The 16,761-nt window shown below is 41.4% G+C and overlaps 1 protein-coding gene across 12 annotated transcripts in view; it reads left to right on the top strand.

Annotated features, from left to right (window-relative positions):
* The first annotated feature begins 654 nt into the window (after window positions 1–654).
* N4BP2 (NEDD4 binding protein 2) overlaps window positions 655–16,761 on the top strand; it is a 41,255-nt gene continuing 25,148 nt past the window's right edge. The window contains exons 1-7 of one of the 12 annotated variants that reach the window (XM_054202378.1): window positions 655–989; window positions 5,538–6,023; window positions 6,745–6,869; window positions 7,538–7,652; window positions 7,952–8,125; window positions 12,522–12,860; window positions 14,699–15,929. In XM_054202378.1, coding sequence (XP_054058353.1) covers window positions 12,644–12,860; window positions 14,699–15,929 — 1,448 coding nt within the window. In that variant the 5' untranslated portion in view covers window positions 655–989; window positions 5,538–6,023; window positions 6,745–6,869; ... (1 more) ...; window positions 7,952–8,125; window positions 12,522–12,643. The other 11 variants (XM_054202379.1, XM_054202385.1, XM_054202382.1 and 8 more) reach the window with 11 other exon arrangements.

The following is a 16,761-nucleotide window of genomic DNA, read 5'->3' as shown; positions in this document are numbered from 1 at the left end:
TTATAGTCATCTCAGTCTGTCAGAAGCACATCTCTCTTCCCTTTCATCTTTCCACAATCCCTTGCTTGATGCAGATAACGAAGCCCTCTCCTGATCAGTTGCTCCGCTGTTCTCCTGTTGCAGTTCACACTCTCCACTGCAACCGCTGATGCCAGATCCCACCAAACTCTCCTCAGATTCCTTAAAAAGTCTCGATTTCTCGTCTGCCGCTGATAAATCATTTCTCCTCCCACCTGAGCTCGCAAATCCACCACATCGTTCTGGACCGCAGGAGCCTTCTCTTCTGCTGCAACGTTAGAAATTGCTTGGTAAAAGAGGGCAGCGGCACCAGAAGTTAAACATTCATCCTTTTTGTTACAAACTTGAAGCCTGCCAGTACACGCCCGACAGATTTAACTATACTCTCAGCCTCTCATCTCCAGTCATTCGCTGAACTCGCCTACGCCCTGCAGCCATCAAGATGGCCTCTACGGGCGAGGCCGGTCCTTCCACACCGCCTTTCCCCGCACCGGTAGAGCACACCGTTTCCCTTTTCACAGGTGAACGCTATGGGCGGTCAGTTTTATCAAATAACCCCTGGAAAAGGTGGCGAGGTCCTCCCCAGGCGGGGAGCTGCCCTCAGCCGGTGGGAGGCGACGCCCCCCCCGCCACTCCCGGGTCTCTTCTCCTTTTCCTTCAGAAACGGCCCCTTGGCAGCAGGGGGGAAGGTGTCGGGCAGCACCCGGAGGACGCCAGAGTGGCCGGGTCCAGACACCCGGGCCACCAGCCCGGCCTCCGCGGCGGCCCCTCGGGGCGGGCCGGGGGGAGGAGGGCGGCGCGGCGCCGAGCGGAGCCTCCTCCCGGGCTGTTCTTCCCCGGCCGGACGGAGAGCGGCACTGTGTCCCCGCGGCGCACGCTCCGCCGGAGCCTCCCCCTCTCCTCGGCCGCCAAGCAGCTCCCCAGCCCCTGCGTCCGCCGCCGGCGGAAGCCAGCGAGCCGAGCGGCGGGAGGTAAAGGCCGGCGGGGTCTGGGCGCGGAGCGGCAGGACCGGGGAGGAGCCTCGCCCTCCCCCCGCTCGCCATAGCGTCGCGGCCTCCGCCATCTCGGGGGTGGCTGTGGGCCGTGCGGCGGCCCCGGTGGCACGGAGGGGCCCGTCCCCCGGCGTCACTGGAGAGGAGTTGCCGGCGGGTGGGAGGGGAGGCAGCGGGGCGGGTGCTGTGCTGCGGGCCCGCCCGCCAGCCGGGGGCTCGGCCGCGGGTCGCGGGCCCCCGCTAGCGGCTCCGCTAGCGCAGCGAAGGGGCCGGGGAAGCGCGGATAGGTCCCGTCGCCGCTGGGGCCTGCCGGCCCCAGGGTGGGCCTTGCGGCTGGAGCGGCCGCCGGGTCGCCGCTCGCCGCCGTTGTGGTGAGGGCTGCGGGCGCTCCGCGGCGTGAGGCGCTGGCTGCTTCCCCTGCTCCACCTTCCTCGCCCCTCCGGGTGAAAGGCGGCCTTTCCTCTCAAGAAACACCGACTGCCGCCCCCGGCAGCCCCGGGGAGGGCGACGGCGGCCCCGGCCTGCCCTGCCCTGCCGTCGGCCGCGGCCTGTGCGGCGGCCCCGGGCGCTGGAGGAAGGGACGGGGCTGGCGAGGCCGTGTAAACGCTTCGCCTCCCGGTCCCGAGCAAACGGTGAGGAGTGCCAGGGAGCTTTAAAAGCGTGTCCCGAAGGGCAAAGCCCCGCAAGATAAATCCACCCCCCGCAAAACGAAATCAAAGGGGTTTTAGTACTTGAAGGGGTTGTTTGGTTTTGAACGGTCGAACGCTGAAATGTGTTTATCGTGCGGTTATTTGTGTCCTTCGTGGCGTAATGTTCCCACGTGCTGATCGAGAGCCATAAGGTCACTGGGGCTTTGGAGGACCCTGACTTCAAAGGAGAGGGAAAAAAAATAATATGTATTTATTTTTCTTAACTCTTGTGCTAAATAACTAAGACCAATTTGACTGTTAAGAGACCCTTAAAATGTTTTTATACAGCGTCTTGACAAAGTTTAGTATGCATCGCATCTTTCAGTAGGACCTTGCAGTGAAAAGATGAGAATAATTCATATAGGACTTATCCAAAATACTTTTGGAGTTTTTCTGCTTATTTCAGGTAAAGCAAAAGAACAGAGAAGGTAACAGGGTTGCTTTTCATCCATTTCACCTTCACTGGAATAAAAGCTTAAGTTAATATGTCTTGGGATGTGATTAGAGAGCCAAAGGTTGAGATGCAAACCTGAAGAAAATTACAGAAGGGCAGAAAAAATTAGGTATGGTACATGTTTGTTAGCATGAGAGTTTTAGCCCTGATTCATACGGGTACAGTCACCATGACTAGGGCAGGGCTCGCTTGTGTCATGTGCTTACAGCACTTTCAAGTTGCAATAGTTTGTGTTCCTATAGATCATGTGAAGAGCTTGTGAAGGAAATTTAACAGCATCAAAGCACACCTTAAAAATCCTTTAATTTCTTCTTTATAGGCTTTCTCCTGTTGTGTTTTGTTTTTAACTGTGGAATTACGCTATTTTTTGTGGTCTTGTTTACACTTTTTTTTTTTTAAGAACTCTATTGTATTAACATTAAGGCATTTCAGATGGGGAACGCACTGATGCAGAGGGAAGCAAGGTTCTTAGTGTTACCAGTGTGAAAGTCCAGTAGTACCTGGCAAAAATGTTAGCCTAGGCATGGTGTTAGGAAACATTCATGGTATACTTACAGCTGTTTCACTTTATGGTGTAGGTGGACTGTTACCTGTGACTTTGTCCATTTTACAAGAGAAAATTACGTTGTCTTGAATTCATGTATATGTTGTAATAGGGACTTCATGGGGATGTAGTTCTGAAGTGTTGCATGGTTTCTTGTCTTTCACTCCTACCTGTGGATTGATCTGTACTTTGTGCTAAATGGCTGACATAATCAGTATAATTATTATTTTATATAGAGTTCTTCTGCATGTGAATTTAGCTCTGAGTTTAGCTCTGAAGTTCCTGAATTACTAATCCTTGAGTTTTAGGAAGTTGCTGCCTTTGTTTTTCTTACAGAGGCTTTGCTATTATAAAAATGTCAGTAGGGCATTAATTAGCTGTCAGTTACACCGCCTCAGAATTAGGTAAAGCTGTACATTGATATTTTCTCCTGAATTCAGCTGTGGTTATGGAAAAGGTTAAGTTTTCCAGCTGTTGCTTCTTGCAACTCCACTGGGGTTTTTTGATCTCCTGGTGGGTTGGTTTATGTAACTGATCTGTGTTCCATCTCAAAAATTGCCTGTGTTAACTTGAACCGCCATTATAACCATTTAAGTGGACCTGGCTGATGTTTTTTTTCAAGTCATCTAAGGTGAACTACTTTCTGAAGGTAAATGACAGGTTTGAGTCTCTATCAAGTAAGTAATGACAGTCATTTGGAGACTGTGAGCTTTTTGTTGATACACAAATCAGGATGAGGTCATCTATCTGTGGTTTATATTAAGCTGAAAATAGTTTTTATCTTTTTAATAGCTGTGTAATGGCTGTGTGTGTGTGCTATGTTCAACAGGCCTAGTGGCTTCAGCAATGGAAGTGCATTTGAATGTATGAAGTAGATATAATTGCCCGGATAGGTTTGTGTAATGTAGTTTCCAGCCTAGGACCTGATATGTGATATTTTTTTGTTTGTTTTTCCCCAGAAAATATTTAGGATGTCTATATGAATAAGCTATTCTCATTCCTGTCTTGCTTTCTTCATGTGATTTGGTTTCTTGCCTTTTTTTTTTAAGTTATAATTGTATCATGCAACTTGAATAGGTGTGAGTTGTCTAACTGTGTTATGTGTCACTATGGTATGTTCCTGTTTGTGAAACCCTGGAGTGGTTCCCATGTTGCTGGTGTGGGTGGACCACCAGCAAACTTTACAAACTGCTTTATGTCTCTTTCCAACCTGACTCCTTAGCTTCATGATGTGGCTGCTACTGTTCTGAGGTTACTGCTTAATAGATAACACCTTGGTAAAAAATCTGGCTTATGTTCCAGTGCACCTTGTGCTCTGATGCTCCGGCAGTCACAATCTTGCAAGTCTCCTGTTCTTGCACGTGCTTTCTGCAGACCTGAACACATCTTCATTTTGTTTTTGTGTTTGAGCCCGTGCTGAAGTCCAGAAATTTCTTGTGCTTCAGCTTTGTCCCAGTGTGCAACAAACGTTAATTTAGAATCACAGAACTGAAAACTGTGTGAGGCAGTTAGGAGGGAAGTGGCAGCTGGGGATCACCAGAGTGCAGCACTGTGTACATCACAGACTCAAGATCTTCAGCAGACCTTCAGGAAGAGATTATACTGCACAAAGCTGGCCAGACAGTGCTGCCTTTGAGTTGTTTTGTTATCACATGCAAGGGAAAGCTGTGGAGCTGAGAAGCCTTTGTCTGTGGACGCAGCAGAACCAAGACCTGGTCACATGGCAGAAGCCCTGTTAGATGTCTACATAGGTCTGAAGATTCGTGCTCTGGAGTCTGAGTCTTTGACAGCCACTTCCCTTTGTTCCCAGACGTGTTAGAGTTGTGGCATCATCTATAAGAAGGAAGTTAATCTGTCTTCATTTGCATCAACAGCTAAAGCAAGCCAAGATTTGGGGAAGTAGCATTTGCATTTATTGCCAGTCCTGACTGCTGCCATTGCAGAAAACTCTAAATAAAGTATTCTTTTGATTTTCCACTTTTCCTTCCTCTATAATGCCACCTGCATTTGCGTGCCCATAATAATAAGCCTCACCTGTGATCTTCAGTAATACTTCTTTTTTACAGTATCTTCTCATCTTGATGGAACCAGTCCTCACTCACTCTTGCTGTTGCCCTTTTGCTGGCTTTCCAAGCACTAAAATAAGTGCTCATTCTTTGGCCAGGTCTCAGTCACAGAAACAAAATAAAAATAAATTCTTAAGAGACAGGAAACAGTAATATAGCAGAATACAGCAGTATTAAAATTAACCTCATTAGGAGAGTTTTGCTCAGCTTTATAATGTTATATTTTCCTTTTTTTCAATCAGACTCAAATATTTTGTGCATCAGACTATATTGTAGCTTAGCTAGATATTGTCAGAGTTGCAATTTATAAAAGGTTACAAGCTATTTCCAGCAACTCAGAGAGGCACCAAGTCTTGAATTACAAGATCCAAGCGCTGCTGTCTGTTTGAAGGCTTTTTGGACACAGGTATGAAAGTTCACCTGGAGAGGATGTAAAAGGAAATTCTGTTGTGCTGAGGAACTGTAATTCTGCAGAGACGTGTTCCTCTTATTCACTGCCCTTCAGCCTGACTTTCGGACAGAGTCTCTGGAAACATGATGGGGGCAAGTTGCAGCTCCATCTGGCAGGAGTTCTCTTTTTCTCTTTCCAAATCTTTCCCTCTTGCTGTTTTATAATATGGAACAGGAATACAATCTTAAGCAGTAGCACTGATTACAGATGTGAAACTGCAGAAGCACCACTGCAAAAAAAAAATAATCCTCTAAACCAACCAACAACCCTCTCCACCCAAACAAGGAAAACAACTGCTTGTTGATTATTTTTTTTTTTTCTAGCTTGTCAGGCTGCATATCTGTGTGCTCCATAATCCCAAGACCAGTTGGTTTTTTTGCCACCTCCCAGGCTTTGACCTTCAGCACACAGCAAACGGAGGGTGAGTGCAAAAGTAGTTCTTACCAAGCAGACCTGGTGCTGGGGAACTTGCTTACTGGTGGCTCTCCTCCTACCTCACTGCTTTAGTCGTGTGCACCCAGCAGGAGATCCGCCTGTCCTTTAGAAAGCACTGTTCTGGGAGCTTGCGCTCACCTGTACGGAGGGCCTCTAGCAAGAGCAGCTGCCTGGCTTAAAAGGAAACTGCGTGATGTGGAGTTCTGGAGTTTGACAGCTTCTGTCACCTGTCAAATACCATCTGACTGTCACTGCAGGTTGACTTCTCCTTTCGATGTGGCCCGTGGAGAAAAGCCTTTGAGTCCTTCCTAGCGAACAGCGCTCTGCTCTTCCTGAAAGTTGCATTTACTTCCTAAGCATCTACTTCGGATGAGGTTGGGCTGGTTTTGTACTCTTGAACTGTGTACTTGATGGACAAAGCTTTTGTTCTGAACTCAAAGCAAGATTTATTTTCTGCTGCTGCCTCAAAAGAATCTGGCAGTCTGGTCCAGGCCATACGCAGGGCTTAAAAATCACAACTGGAAAAAAAAGCCCTAGCAGAGCAGACTGCATAAAGCAAGTGTATTGAGACATGGGCGTCAGTGTCTTGCACTTTGACAGAATTTGATGTGAAAAAGAGTAGCTTAGTTAAAACTGTTGTAATAGCCAAAGCCCTTGGAACGACCAGCAGGAATAACACTGAGTGAGAGAAGGAAAAGACCAGAAAAGATGCTTGAAGTGTTTTTAAAAGCGCTTTGTTTCTAGCTGGGTATAGATTTTCACATTAAGTAACAAAGCGGTTAGGTGGGGTGTGCTGTTGCTGACTGCTGTCAGAAATGGAAGCACACAAAAGGTTCCCAAGCTGTCTCCTTTGCTACTCTTAATGCTTATTGAGAAAAATCTGCTGGAAGGCATTTCCTTTTTTTCTTCCCCTTTTTACCTTGTGTTTTTTAGAGAGGGGACTAGAATGTTTTTCAAAAAGAAAAGCTTCTTGTGTGAATACAACTAGAGTACAATGATTGGGTCTCAGTTTGATTTCATTGGATGTTTTTTCTCTATTTATTTTTTTTCTCTGTTTCTATTTACATACTTAACTTGTTTTACTCCATTTATGAGACTTCAAAGTGCAAGTGAAAAAATGTGGAGATAACCTTTGTGTTTTAATGCCTGCATTCGTAGAGCTTGATTCAGAAAGCAGAAATCTGAGTAGTGGAAATAATGTAGCATTACGCTGTTATCAGGTACGCTTCAGCCTTTTCATTCTGTTCTAGTCTGAATTTATATTCAGAAATGAAATGTTCTGTAAAATTGAGCCTTTCCTGGTGTATTTTTTGTGAAACCATGTGTTTGAGAGTGGGGTGAATAGTGTTCTCTGCCTGCAGCCTGTCCTTTACTTTGTAAATTTGGATCCTCATGATCAAGTTCTTGCTTATGTGAAGTGCTGTGTATGTTTCGATGACAATTCTTAACTCTTTAGAGCGGTGGAGTGAGATTAGGTGCAAAACAGGAGCTGGGTTTCTCCATCTCTTGTGAAGAGTGTTACAAGGTAGTTGAGTCCTCAACCTGCTGTATTAGGTGTGCGACAGAATGTTTGTTCCAAATTCTTTACTTGATTTAGGTGTGTATGCTCGTAGGTGTGGTTTGGTTTGCCTTTTTTTTTTTAAGCTGATTTTAATTTGATTGAAAGCATAAGACTGTTGTCAGTAAAGTGAGCTCTAGGCTGATTAGGCTAATATGTACACTGGAATTAAATCGGGCTTTGAGTACATCTGAAGTCTTTGGTGTGTACACAGTGGATTAGGAGTTTGCAGGCTCTTCGATGAACAGAAGTGCAGTGTTTTAGCATTGGTAGGGCATTGCAAGTTAGTGGTATATCTGTCAATAACGTATTCTGACTTTGATGTTCCAGGTTTTCTTTGCCTAATCCACCACACGATGGAACAAATCATTTCTTGACCAGCATAGATACGTAAACATCTTCAGGATGGTTAAGAACTGTGGTGAAGAACCAAGTGGAATGACAAGTGAGGAAACTTACTTTTATTCCTAATTCTGCTGCCATTATGTTTTTTCTTTACCTGATGTAAGTCAGCTTTTTTAGATGACAAATCAGTAGCTGAAATCAAGTAGGTATTCTTATCCTTAGGAAAAGTTACATTTGAGCTCAACTTGGCATGTTGTGTACTTTGTCAGTAAAATATTAATTGTTTTTAGTAGACTAAGCACAGCTATGTGTATTGCTCATTGTTAAATCCCTACTTTGTTCTATGGTCTGTGAGCAAAATATCAATTTTAATTTGTGTTCTGATCATTCCTTTGCCAGGAGGGAGTATCCACTTCTGCTGACATCTAATTTTTATGTTTGAAAGTATGGTTTCCTGACAGAAGAGTGCATTATATTTTTTTAACAGCAGATTTTTATTAAATGTGGCATCAGTGTTGGTTTTGGAAAGATGAGAAGGGACCTACTGTGGGGCAACTCAGTGAAGCTGAAAATGTAAGTTCTATGCAATTACTGTTCTATTTGAATTACAAATGTAGATTTATTTTTTTTCAGTGTCCAGCATGTCCATATATATACATGTGACTGTTTTTTAAAAGCCAAAAGATGCAAATAAAATATTTATCATGTAATGTTAATGTAGTTTGAAATTGAAAAATTCTTTAAAACCCCCCAAAACCAACCAAAAAAAACCCAACCCCTAAACCAACCCTCTTTTATATGTGAGTTAATGTCCTTAAATTGATCAGACAAATTTAAAAATATATACAAATCAGGCAGCTTTCGTCATATTGATTGAGTATTACATTATGTCAAGGCTGGAGACTTTCTTTGTCCTTAAGAAAGGAAGAGAAGTAATACTGATAGCTTATTTGTCATCTGAACTTGATTACAGGTAAACCTGAAATGTCCCGTGCTGCTGAATGCTTTTAGTAAACCTCAAATGGTGGTTAGAATATTTTTCTTGTTTGCTTGAAAAATAAGTTCTCATAATGACTTTGAAAAATTATGTTTACTGGTGATTATTTCCTGATTGCAGTATCTCTGATTTAAAGAGCTTTGTCAATACTTTGGTATCAACTAACTCACTTAAAGTAGTTTAGTATATTTCTTCCTTTATTACATGTGTTCTCTCTCTTTTGAATACTACCTGTTTCCTTCTTGTACTGTACTTGAGGTATATGTGTAATACGACTTGCAGTCAGTCCAGTCTACTCAAGAATTTTGACAGATCTTGAAAACGCAAGCTACTACATGTGGTTTCTAAGATATCCCAGTGTAAAAGACGTATGAGATGTGTCAGGCCTTAATCAGATCTTTATTCAGCAACTGCATATGCATTTTCATACTACACTGAAAATGAAACAATAATGCATGTCTCAAGCCTGAGACATATTGCTTTTCCAGAAATTTTATGATGGTCAGGTGGTGCCTAATATTGTTTTATAGTAGCTTTTGTTTGATTTTGTAAAAATCCAGTTCTTCAACAATATATAGCAGTTCTTAGGAAGCAAGGGGGAAGTTCTAGCTTTTGCTATGGAAAACAAAAGATGTTTAACTGGACAAATGTAATGTAGCCTCAGTGTAAACATGACTCATGCCTTTTAGCTTAATTTTAGAAAATGCATTTGTAACCTTATGTTTTATTTTTTTTTTTTACATTTGTTCAAAGTTCTATGAGAATTCTTTACAGCAAGTCTGTGGATTCAACAGTACCGCTTAGCAATGTGAAGGCTTGTGTATGACAAATCTGTTAGCACTTACTTCCTAACAGAAATGAAATCTTAGCTCTTCTAAAAATAATAAAATAACACATTTGGTTTTGGAGGGTGTTGGGGATGCCCCCTCCCCTGCCTTAGATTTTCATTTGGATGGTTTAGTTTAAATGTTTTGAATTCTTTATATTATTATATTATGTGTCATAAGAAAGAGTACCATTTTATTTTTTTATCCCCCCCCCCCCCCCCCCCCCCCCCCCCCCCCCCCGATAAGTTACATATAAGTTGCAGTTAAGTTACAATTTGCTTTACCTATGTTGGGGCCTGGAAGGGTTGGTTTGGTTTTTTTTTTGACATTTTTTTTCCCCTTAATGTGAGGAGTCTGATCAGGATGACTATTATACTGCTGCTATTTTGGATTAATTTCTTCTATGGGCAATTGTATTAATGGAAATAAAATGGAACATTTTGGATCATGTGTCTGCAAGGGAATTCCTTTGCAGCAAGTACGGTGATTTAAATTCACTACATGCTTTATGGAAGATTTTTTAATATATTTTCCTAAGACCGTAATGCTTCATCAATTAGTTTATCAGTTTAGGTATGAGAGTGCAAAAAAATGGAGAGGGAGGGGGGAAAAAAAACTTGCATATTTCTTCTCTTCTGTATAACTGACAGACACTTCATATTTACTGGGAACATTGGTCATCTTTAATTCTTTCCCCTAGGGAATTATAAACACATTCTTAGAACTAGTTTATGAAATTATTTGTTTTCCTTTCACTGCAAAGGGAAGTTGAATGCTGTTAGTAAGGTGCTGAGATCTCAAGTAAGACTTGAGATCTTGTTCCCTCCTCTTGTTGTGCCAGGTTGGCCACTTGTCTATGCTTCATTGTTCTGTCTGTCAAACAGGAAAGAAAAATGTGTTGTGTTAGGTTGATTATGTTGGTACCTGCCTGTTTCTGTAGTGACTGGCTTGCCTGTTATGGATGCTGATCTCTGGCTACGTGTGTCTGCGCCTACAGAATGTCTGTGATGCATCCATCCAGCTCCTTAGGGGTAGCAGTACTGCCTGAGGCTCGTAGTCTACCATCAGAAATAAACTCTGCCCAGCTAGAAAGATGATGACATTAAAGTGCCCTGACCTGACAAGTCTACTTTTTCTCTTGTAGGTTAGTAGGGTTTGAAAATTACATTATTTTGTGAGAATGCTGATATCTTAATATCTCTTATTTGTAAGATTACTTAATTTGGAAGGTAATTCTCATACGGGCAGATTTTTGTACATATGTTTGTTTGGGAGGAGATCCTTAATATCATGAGATGCCTATTTCTCAAGAACTATGAGTGAGGAGGTGCTCGTGGGTTTTGTTTTGCTTTGTTTTGCTTTGTTTTTAAAGGTGAAGTTGAGACTGCCACAAGAGTATTGTTTTTCATCAGTGCTAAAATGAAACAGCTGTTTCTTCTAATTGGATGCGTGTCAAACGGCGTACCCAGAACTGACTAGAGAACCTCCAAGCATATTGCAGCCTCTGGCTAATTGTCTAGAATTCCCTTTCAGTGTGTTCAGCACAGCCCTGCTCTTCTAAATCATTATGTTATTACAACTCCATTTTCATCTGTGAGGGGAAAAAACCCACCCTCATCTACAGCAAACTACAGACTGATTCATATTATGTTATCCAGAACCAATAAATATAGCTGACCTGCAAGTCTGGCTATTGGGTTATTCAAAATTATTTCCTCCTTCATAGTAAACTGATTTTCAAAAAGAGAAACTTGACTATCTGAAAAGGCAAGTCCCTAGATAAAATCCTCTGTAAAGTTCGAGTTTGCTCTTAAAAGCAAGTGAAAATTCTTCCTTTCAGTTGAGCATGTTAATGTTATGTCTTATGTAATACAGTAGGGTGTGCTTTGCATGTACGCAGGCATCTATTTTTATATACTTTTATTGTGCTTGGTAATATCAACAGAAGATACTACCCAGGAATCTGTCCAGGAATTTCATTGTGAATATTGTGGTAAACAAAGCAGATTGTGTCAAAATATCTGTCTGTGATACTGGCCATGGTAAATGCCTTATTTTAAGTGAAATCCTGGGCAATGCTGATCTATCTTTTTGATAGGTCTTAAAATTTCTACAATCTTACTAAGACTTTAGATGAGATGAGACGAAATGTTGATCTGTGCATTGCCTTAGCATATGTGGATGTAATTCTGAATAATTATTTGTAAAAATGAATTAGTTTATTATGAGCATCCCTAGAATACAACAGAGCTTTGATACTATTTGATATAAAGAAAAAAAGTGAGATCTCACCATATTCTGGTAGTTACTCTGTGCTTGTACTTCAATTAATAATCGCTTTCCTTTTCTAGACAAGATTAATGCAGTAATTGCAGTTATTAGAGATGCCATAATGTTTTAACTAGACTTATTCAAAGGCTTTATGGCAGGAGTGGGGGGGGGGGGGTGGGCAGACAGAAGCGTTGTCTTGCTTTATGGCTTATAAAGCTGTAAAATGTTTTTAACAATTAAAAAAAAAACCCACACAGGCTGAGGTTGGAAGGCACTTCTGGATGTCATCTGGTTCAACCCACCTGCTCAAGCAGGGTCACCTGAGGCAGGTTGCTCAGGGCCATGTTCGGTCAGGTTTTGCGAATCTGCATGGTTGGAGACTCCACAGCCTCTCTGCGCAACCTACGCTAGTGTTTGAACGTTGAAGAACCCCAACTATTTAGTTGTAAAAAATCAAGTATGAGGAAGATTTGGAGATGTCTCTTACATTTTCCAATACTTTCGTAAGGGGAGCAAAATTTGTGAATTTTAACAGAGAATGTAAGTGTTCCATAATGTTAACTGGTCATCAGTAGGTGTTAGCAGGGGAATATTTGTGAATTGGCTGCCTTGTATTGCTTCCTTTACTCTTATGGATTATTCTTTTAAGCTCCATTTTATTTGTTCTCTCTTCCAGACGCAGATTCAGTATCTAGTTAGTTGAAAAATAAGGCTGCTATTTAGCTGTCAGCCATTTGAAAAGAAGAAAGGCAGCCTTCTAGAAAATGCTTTCCTGGATGCGGATGTATTTTTTTGATCTTCTAGCTATCTAAATAGGAGACATGGAAATGTGACTGTGTATTTCAATAAAATTTCTCTGTTCTCTTTTTTCCAGGTCTGCTATTTCTGTTATCCGTATCCCAGTTACGAGAGGTTTTTTGTGATTTCTGAGCTTGGTGCTGTCAGCCTCATGTGAAGAAACTAAATCGAAAAGCAAGCTGATTTTTAGAAAATAAAATGCCGCGGAGAAGGAAGACTGGTGGGAGTCCTTCTCGGAAGAATGGCAATTCTGACAGAACTGCTTTTGGTGTATCCCAAGGGGACCCAGGCCACTCAGTGTCACAAGCAGTGCATAGCGTCAATAAGGAAGAGCTCTTCAACAGCATGTCAGAGATGTTTTCTGATCTAGATCCTAGTGTGGTTTATATGGTTCTGTCTGAATGTGATTTTAAAGGTAAATAATGCACAGTTGGCGTTACAGTTTTGTTCCATATGCAGACAGCTCTTAACTAGGGTGACTCCAGAAAATTTGATGTGGGTGTTGCAAGCGTATTTGTGAGTTTAGTTTTTAATGAATAGGTGAGTCATAATATTTTGAAATTTTATAGCTCTTTCAATGCAAGATTCTCCAAGTTTGACAATGTTTCTGTGAGGCTGGTAATTTGCAGTAGCAGTGTGCTTCATACATGGAGGTACGGTTTAAGTGGCTCGTTCTGTGACACAGAGCAGGCAGTGGTAGAGTTGTGAGGAGAATCTGTTTTTTCCAATTAGTTCCTGTGCCATATCTGCTAGATGCATAAACTGTTTCTGCAGGAGGCGTATTTTATGTTGTAGATCATCATTTTTTAAGACAATGGTACACAGTATGTGGTCCTGGCAGCGTTTGCTTTTCCTTAAATACTTGAATTGAGATTTTAATTTACTTTGTTTTGCACTGTCATCTTGTCATCTCCACTGAGGATTAGTTTTTGCAGGATAAATTCTGTTTGTCATGTTGAATTCGCTGCAGTCTTGCTTGGACTGTGTTTCTTCCCCTGTGTTCTGCCAAGCTACATACCCACCTCTCCTGGCAGACTATTTTCATGCCTGTGCCCAGTCGTTTCCATGCTTTTGTGGCTTTGAAATTCTTCTATATACAAGTTTATTCACTTATTATAAAAGTAATGGATGAGATGCTGCATAGCAACGTCTGAGGAGTTATTTAGCAGGAGAATAAGTCATATATGGAGCATTTTAATTAATCTGTTCATGTGATCACGTGATTAGCTGAGATTTTTCTAAGACTATTTGCAAAGAAGGCAGAGTTTGGCATTTTTTTTGTGTGCATGAAAACTAGGTAGCCATTAAAAAGGCTGCTTTTATTGCTGTTTTTGCCTTACCTAAATTGTATGGAGTTTATAACTCTCACGTTTGTTGCTATCATTGTTATTCCTTCTAAAATTTAAATTGATGGTATTACTGATTCATGCTTTGAACTCTTAATAAGATTTACCTTTATCAAAATCACAGATTTATCTAGAAGCTTATTGGAGAATTCAGTAAATATGCTAATTTCATTATTGTGTTATACTATATATATATATATAATAGTTTAAAAATTGAAAGATTAGCATCTTTTTCATATGAGTAATAAGTTGCTCTCAGAAAGTAGAGAAGATGGAAGGACAAGGAAGATTTTATTTAACATGTTTGCAGAAAGAGTTGCACTTCAATGGACTTAGGCTTTTTGGTAAACTGTCTTTCAGGAAAACAGAAGCTTAGATTTAGGGCTCAGATGATACTTGTGTCAGGGCAACCTATACTCCATTTAGTCGCTTTACAAAGAATTAGTGCAGATACTGAATTTTTCAGACTATATAAGGTATGATATTTTCAATTGGGCCTAGCCATTTTGCATACTTTAATCTTTTTAGTCCTCAGTAGTGTTTTTCAGTTCATTTTACACTATTTTGCCTGTATGAGTTAGGTTAGAAATGAGTATCCATTTAAATACCCAGTTCTGATTTTTTTTTCCCAGTTAAAATTAATAATTTTTGGGCAATGTTTACTTAGTAATTTTCATGCTTATTAGGTTGTTATTTTGCAATATGTCTGCATTGAGTTCTGCCTTTACCTCGAATGAGAAATAGGTCAAGGGAGTTGCAGAAGGTGTATTAAAAGATGAGTTGGTGAACTGCTTTTGGTTGTCTCTTTAGTTGTGATAAATACTCCTTCAAGTAAAAAAAATGCATTCACATCAGCTCGTGTTTGTTCAGCTGACTGTTGCTTTATTCTCTTTACCTTATTCAACAGTAGAAAATGCTATGGATTATCTGCTAGAGCTGTCCACCCATGCCAAAGGAGTAGCATCTTCAAAAACCTTGGGTTTTGATTCAGTGGCATCATCACTAGCTCTTGTTAATCAGCAAAGATCTGTTGCAAATGAAAGAATGGGGGAAAGTACTGCAGAACAAAGTAATTCTGAAGAAGAAAAAGAAAAGGTACTATCACCTGATGTGCAGCTGACTGAAGAACTGGATTCCTTAATAGAAAACGCCATTCAGAGATACAGCTCAAGTGATGAATTGCCTAATTCTGCAAATGACCAAATAGTACATGAGCACTCTGTGGAACACGATGGTTTTAATGAATTCCCTGAGTGGGAAAAGTCTGATTCAGCTTGCGATGTCCTACTTCTTCCGCAGCAAACAGGGATGAGTAATGAGTTTTTAGAAAACTTCTGCTGTCCTCAGCCACCAGTGAGTCAGCTGAGCATCCAGACAAGCTCACCAGCTGCACCAGACACTTTTGCACAGATATTGGAAGAGTCTGATTTGTCAGAAATACATGTTCAGCATGATGTAGCTTCAGAAGTCTGTAAACAATGGAATGGAGAAGTATCATGTGGAAATTCTGAACAGACACAAGATACTGTTTTGGATCAAAAAAGTCTAGCTGCTGCTTCTGGTGAATCCTCTCAAAGACCTCTGGAACTTGGAGTAGCTGTCACTGGAAATCCTAATTCAGGGTGCCTGGAACAGCATGAAGTGGTAGTGACTGCCTTTAACAGCCACCAGAGCATTTGTCTTCCTGAGGCATATGTCTCACTTGAAACATCCAGTTTGAAAACACCAAAACCTGCAGATTTTCAGCAAACTCAGCAGGGTTATGACTTAAATTGTTCTACATCGTCCTGTCAACCTCAACAACACTGGAATCTCATGGCTCCCGTGTTTTATCCATCCAGTGGAAGTCACAGCTTTCTAACTCCCGTGGTTGTTAGTCCAGGGCAGTGGAGACCTGTTTCAGACTATAGGACTTTGGAAAAAGGACTTTTTTTTTCCTCTCCAGTGGTTTCAAATGCCTGGGATAGCAACCCTTCTCTGAAGGTATGGGGAAATCAAGATAGAAACTCAAAATTGAACCTCTCGCAAGCACAGCAGCCACCTGTTTGTCACATGATGAGAAAAAAGATGCAACTTATAGGTCAAGTACTTGTTCTTCTCAGAGGTGTTCCAGGATCAGGAAAATCATATTTGGCAAGGTAGAACATCTATATTGTGAGCTTCTAAAAGAAATTGCTTAATTGTGTGCAGGATTTAGTGCAGGCAGAGACAATTTTCTGACATTTGTAAATAGTTACGCTTATGCCCTAATTGCCAGCTACATGATACATGCAGCAAGATGAGTAATAATAATTGCGCAGAGCTGAGTTGCTTTCAGCTCCTTCACCTTTAGTGGAAATTGAAGTAGGAGGGGTTAGCTTTAACTTCTGTCACTGACTGAAGGAGCGTGTGTCAGCAGAGGATCATTGCAGTTGTATTAGGTCTGCTGTGTTCTTCTAGTCACTGTTTGGTTTGGGTGTTTCCTTCCAATAACATGGATGGAAATACACCATCTCTTTATAGGCAGAAATTTCCCTTCCACTGTTGGAATTCTTCTGTGTAAGTAGTACGTGTGGAGCTTCTTGGGTTGAATTCTTGATTTCTCTTTTAACTCTCCAAAAGCCTAGATTAAGCTTAGACTCCTTTGGCTGGCAGCTGAAATATTTGGTGCAATTAAGACTGTATGTGTATTTGTCAGTGTGAAAGTATGTCACTCGATGTAGATGGAAAAATACCTCCCTTGTTTTTTTGAAATGAGACTTGTAGGGAACCTTTGTCAGCTCTTTCCCCCAGATATCCTCAGTCTTTGGGAACAGAGGGAAATTATTATAGATCATCTTTACCTGGATTTAAGATGATTTTTTTCCCTTACCTGGATTTGCTACTTCCATTCCAAATAATCCCTTTGTGCAAGAGCCTAAATACACATATATATGGCAGCAGATATCAGGGCTGGGGAGGAAAAGGGGGAAAAGCTATTTACTTCTTGGT

The sequence above is a fragment of the Rissa tridactyla genome, chromosome 5 (assembly GCF_028500815.1).
Source record: "Rissa tridactyla isolate bRisTri1 chromosome 5, bRisTri1.patW.cur.20221130, whole genome shotgun sequence".
In the NCBI taxonomy this organism is placed as follows: domain Eukaryota; kingdom Metazoa; phylum Chordata; class Aves; order Charadriiformes; family Laridae; genus Rissa; species Rissa tridactyla.
The sequence above is the reverse complement of the archived record's forward strand: the minus strand, read 5'-3'. Positions and strand labels throughout refer to the sequence as shown.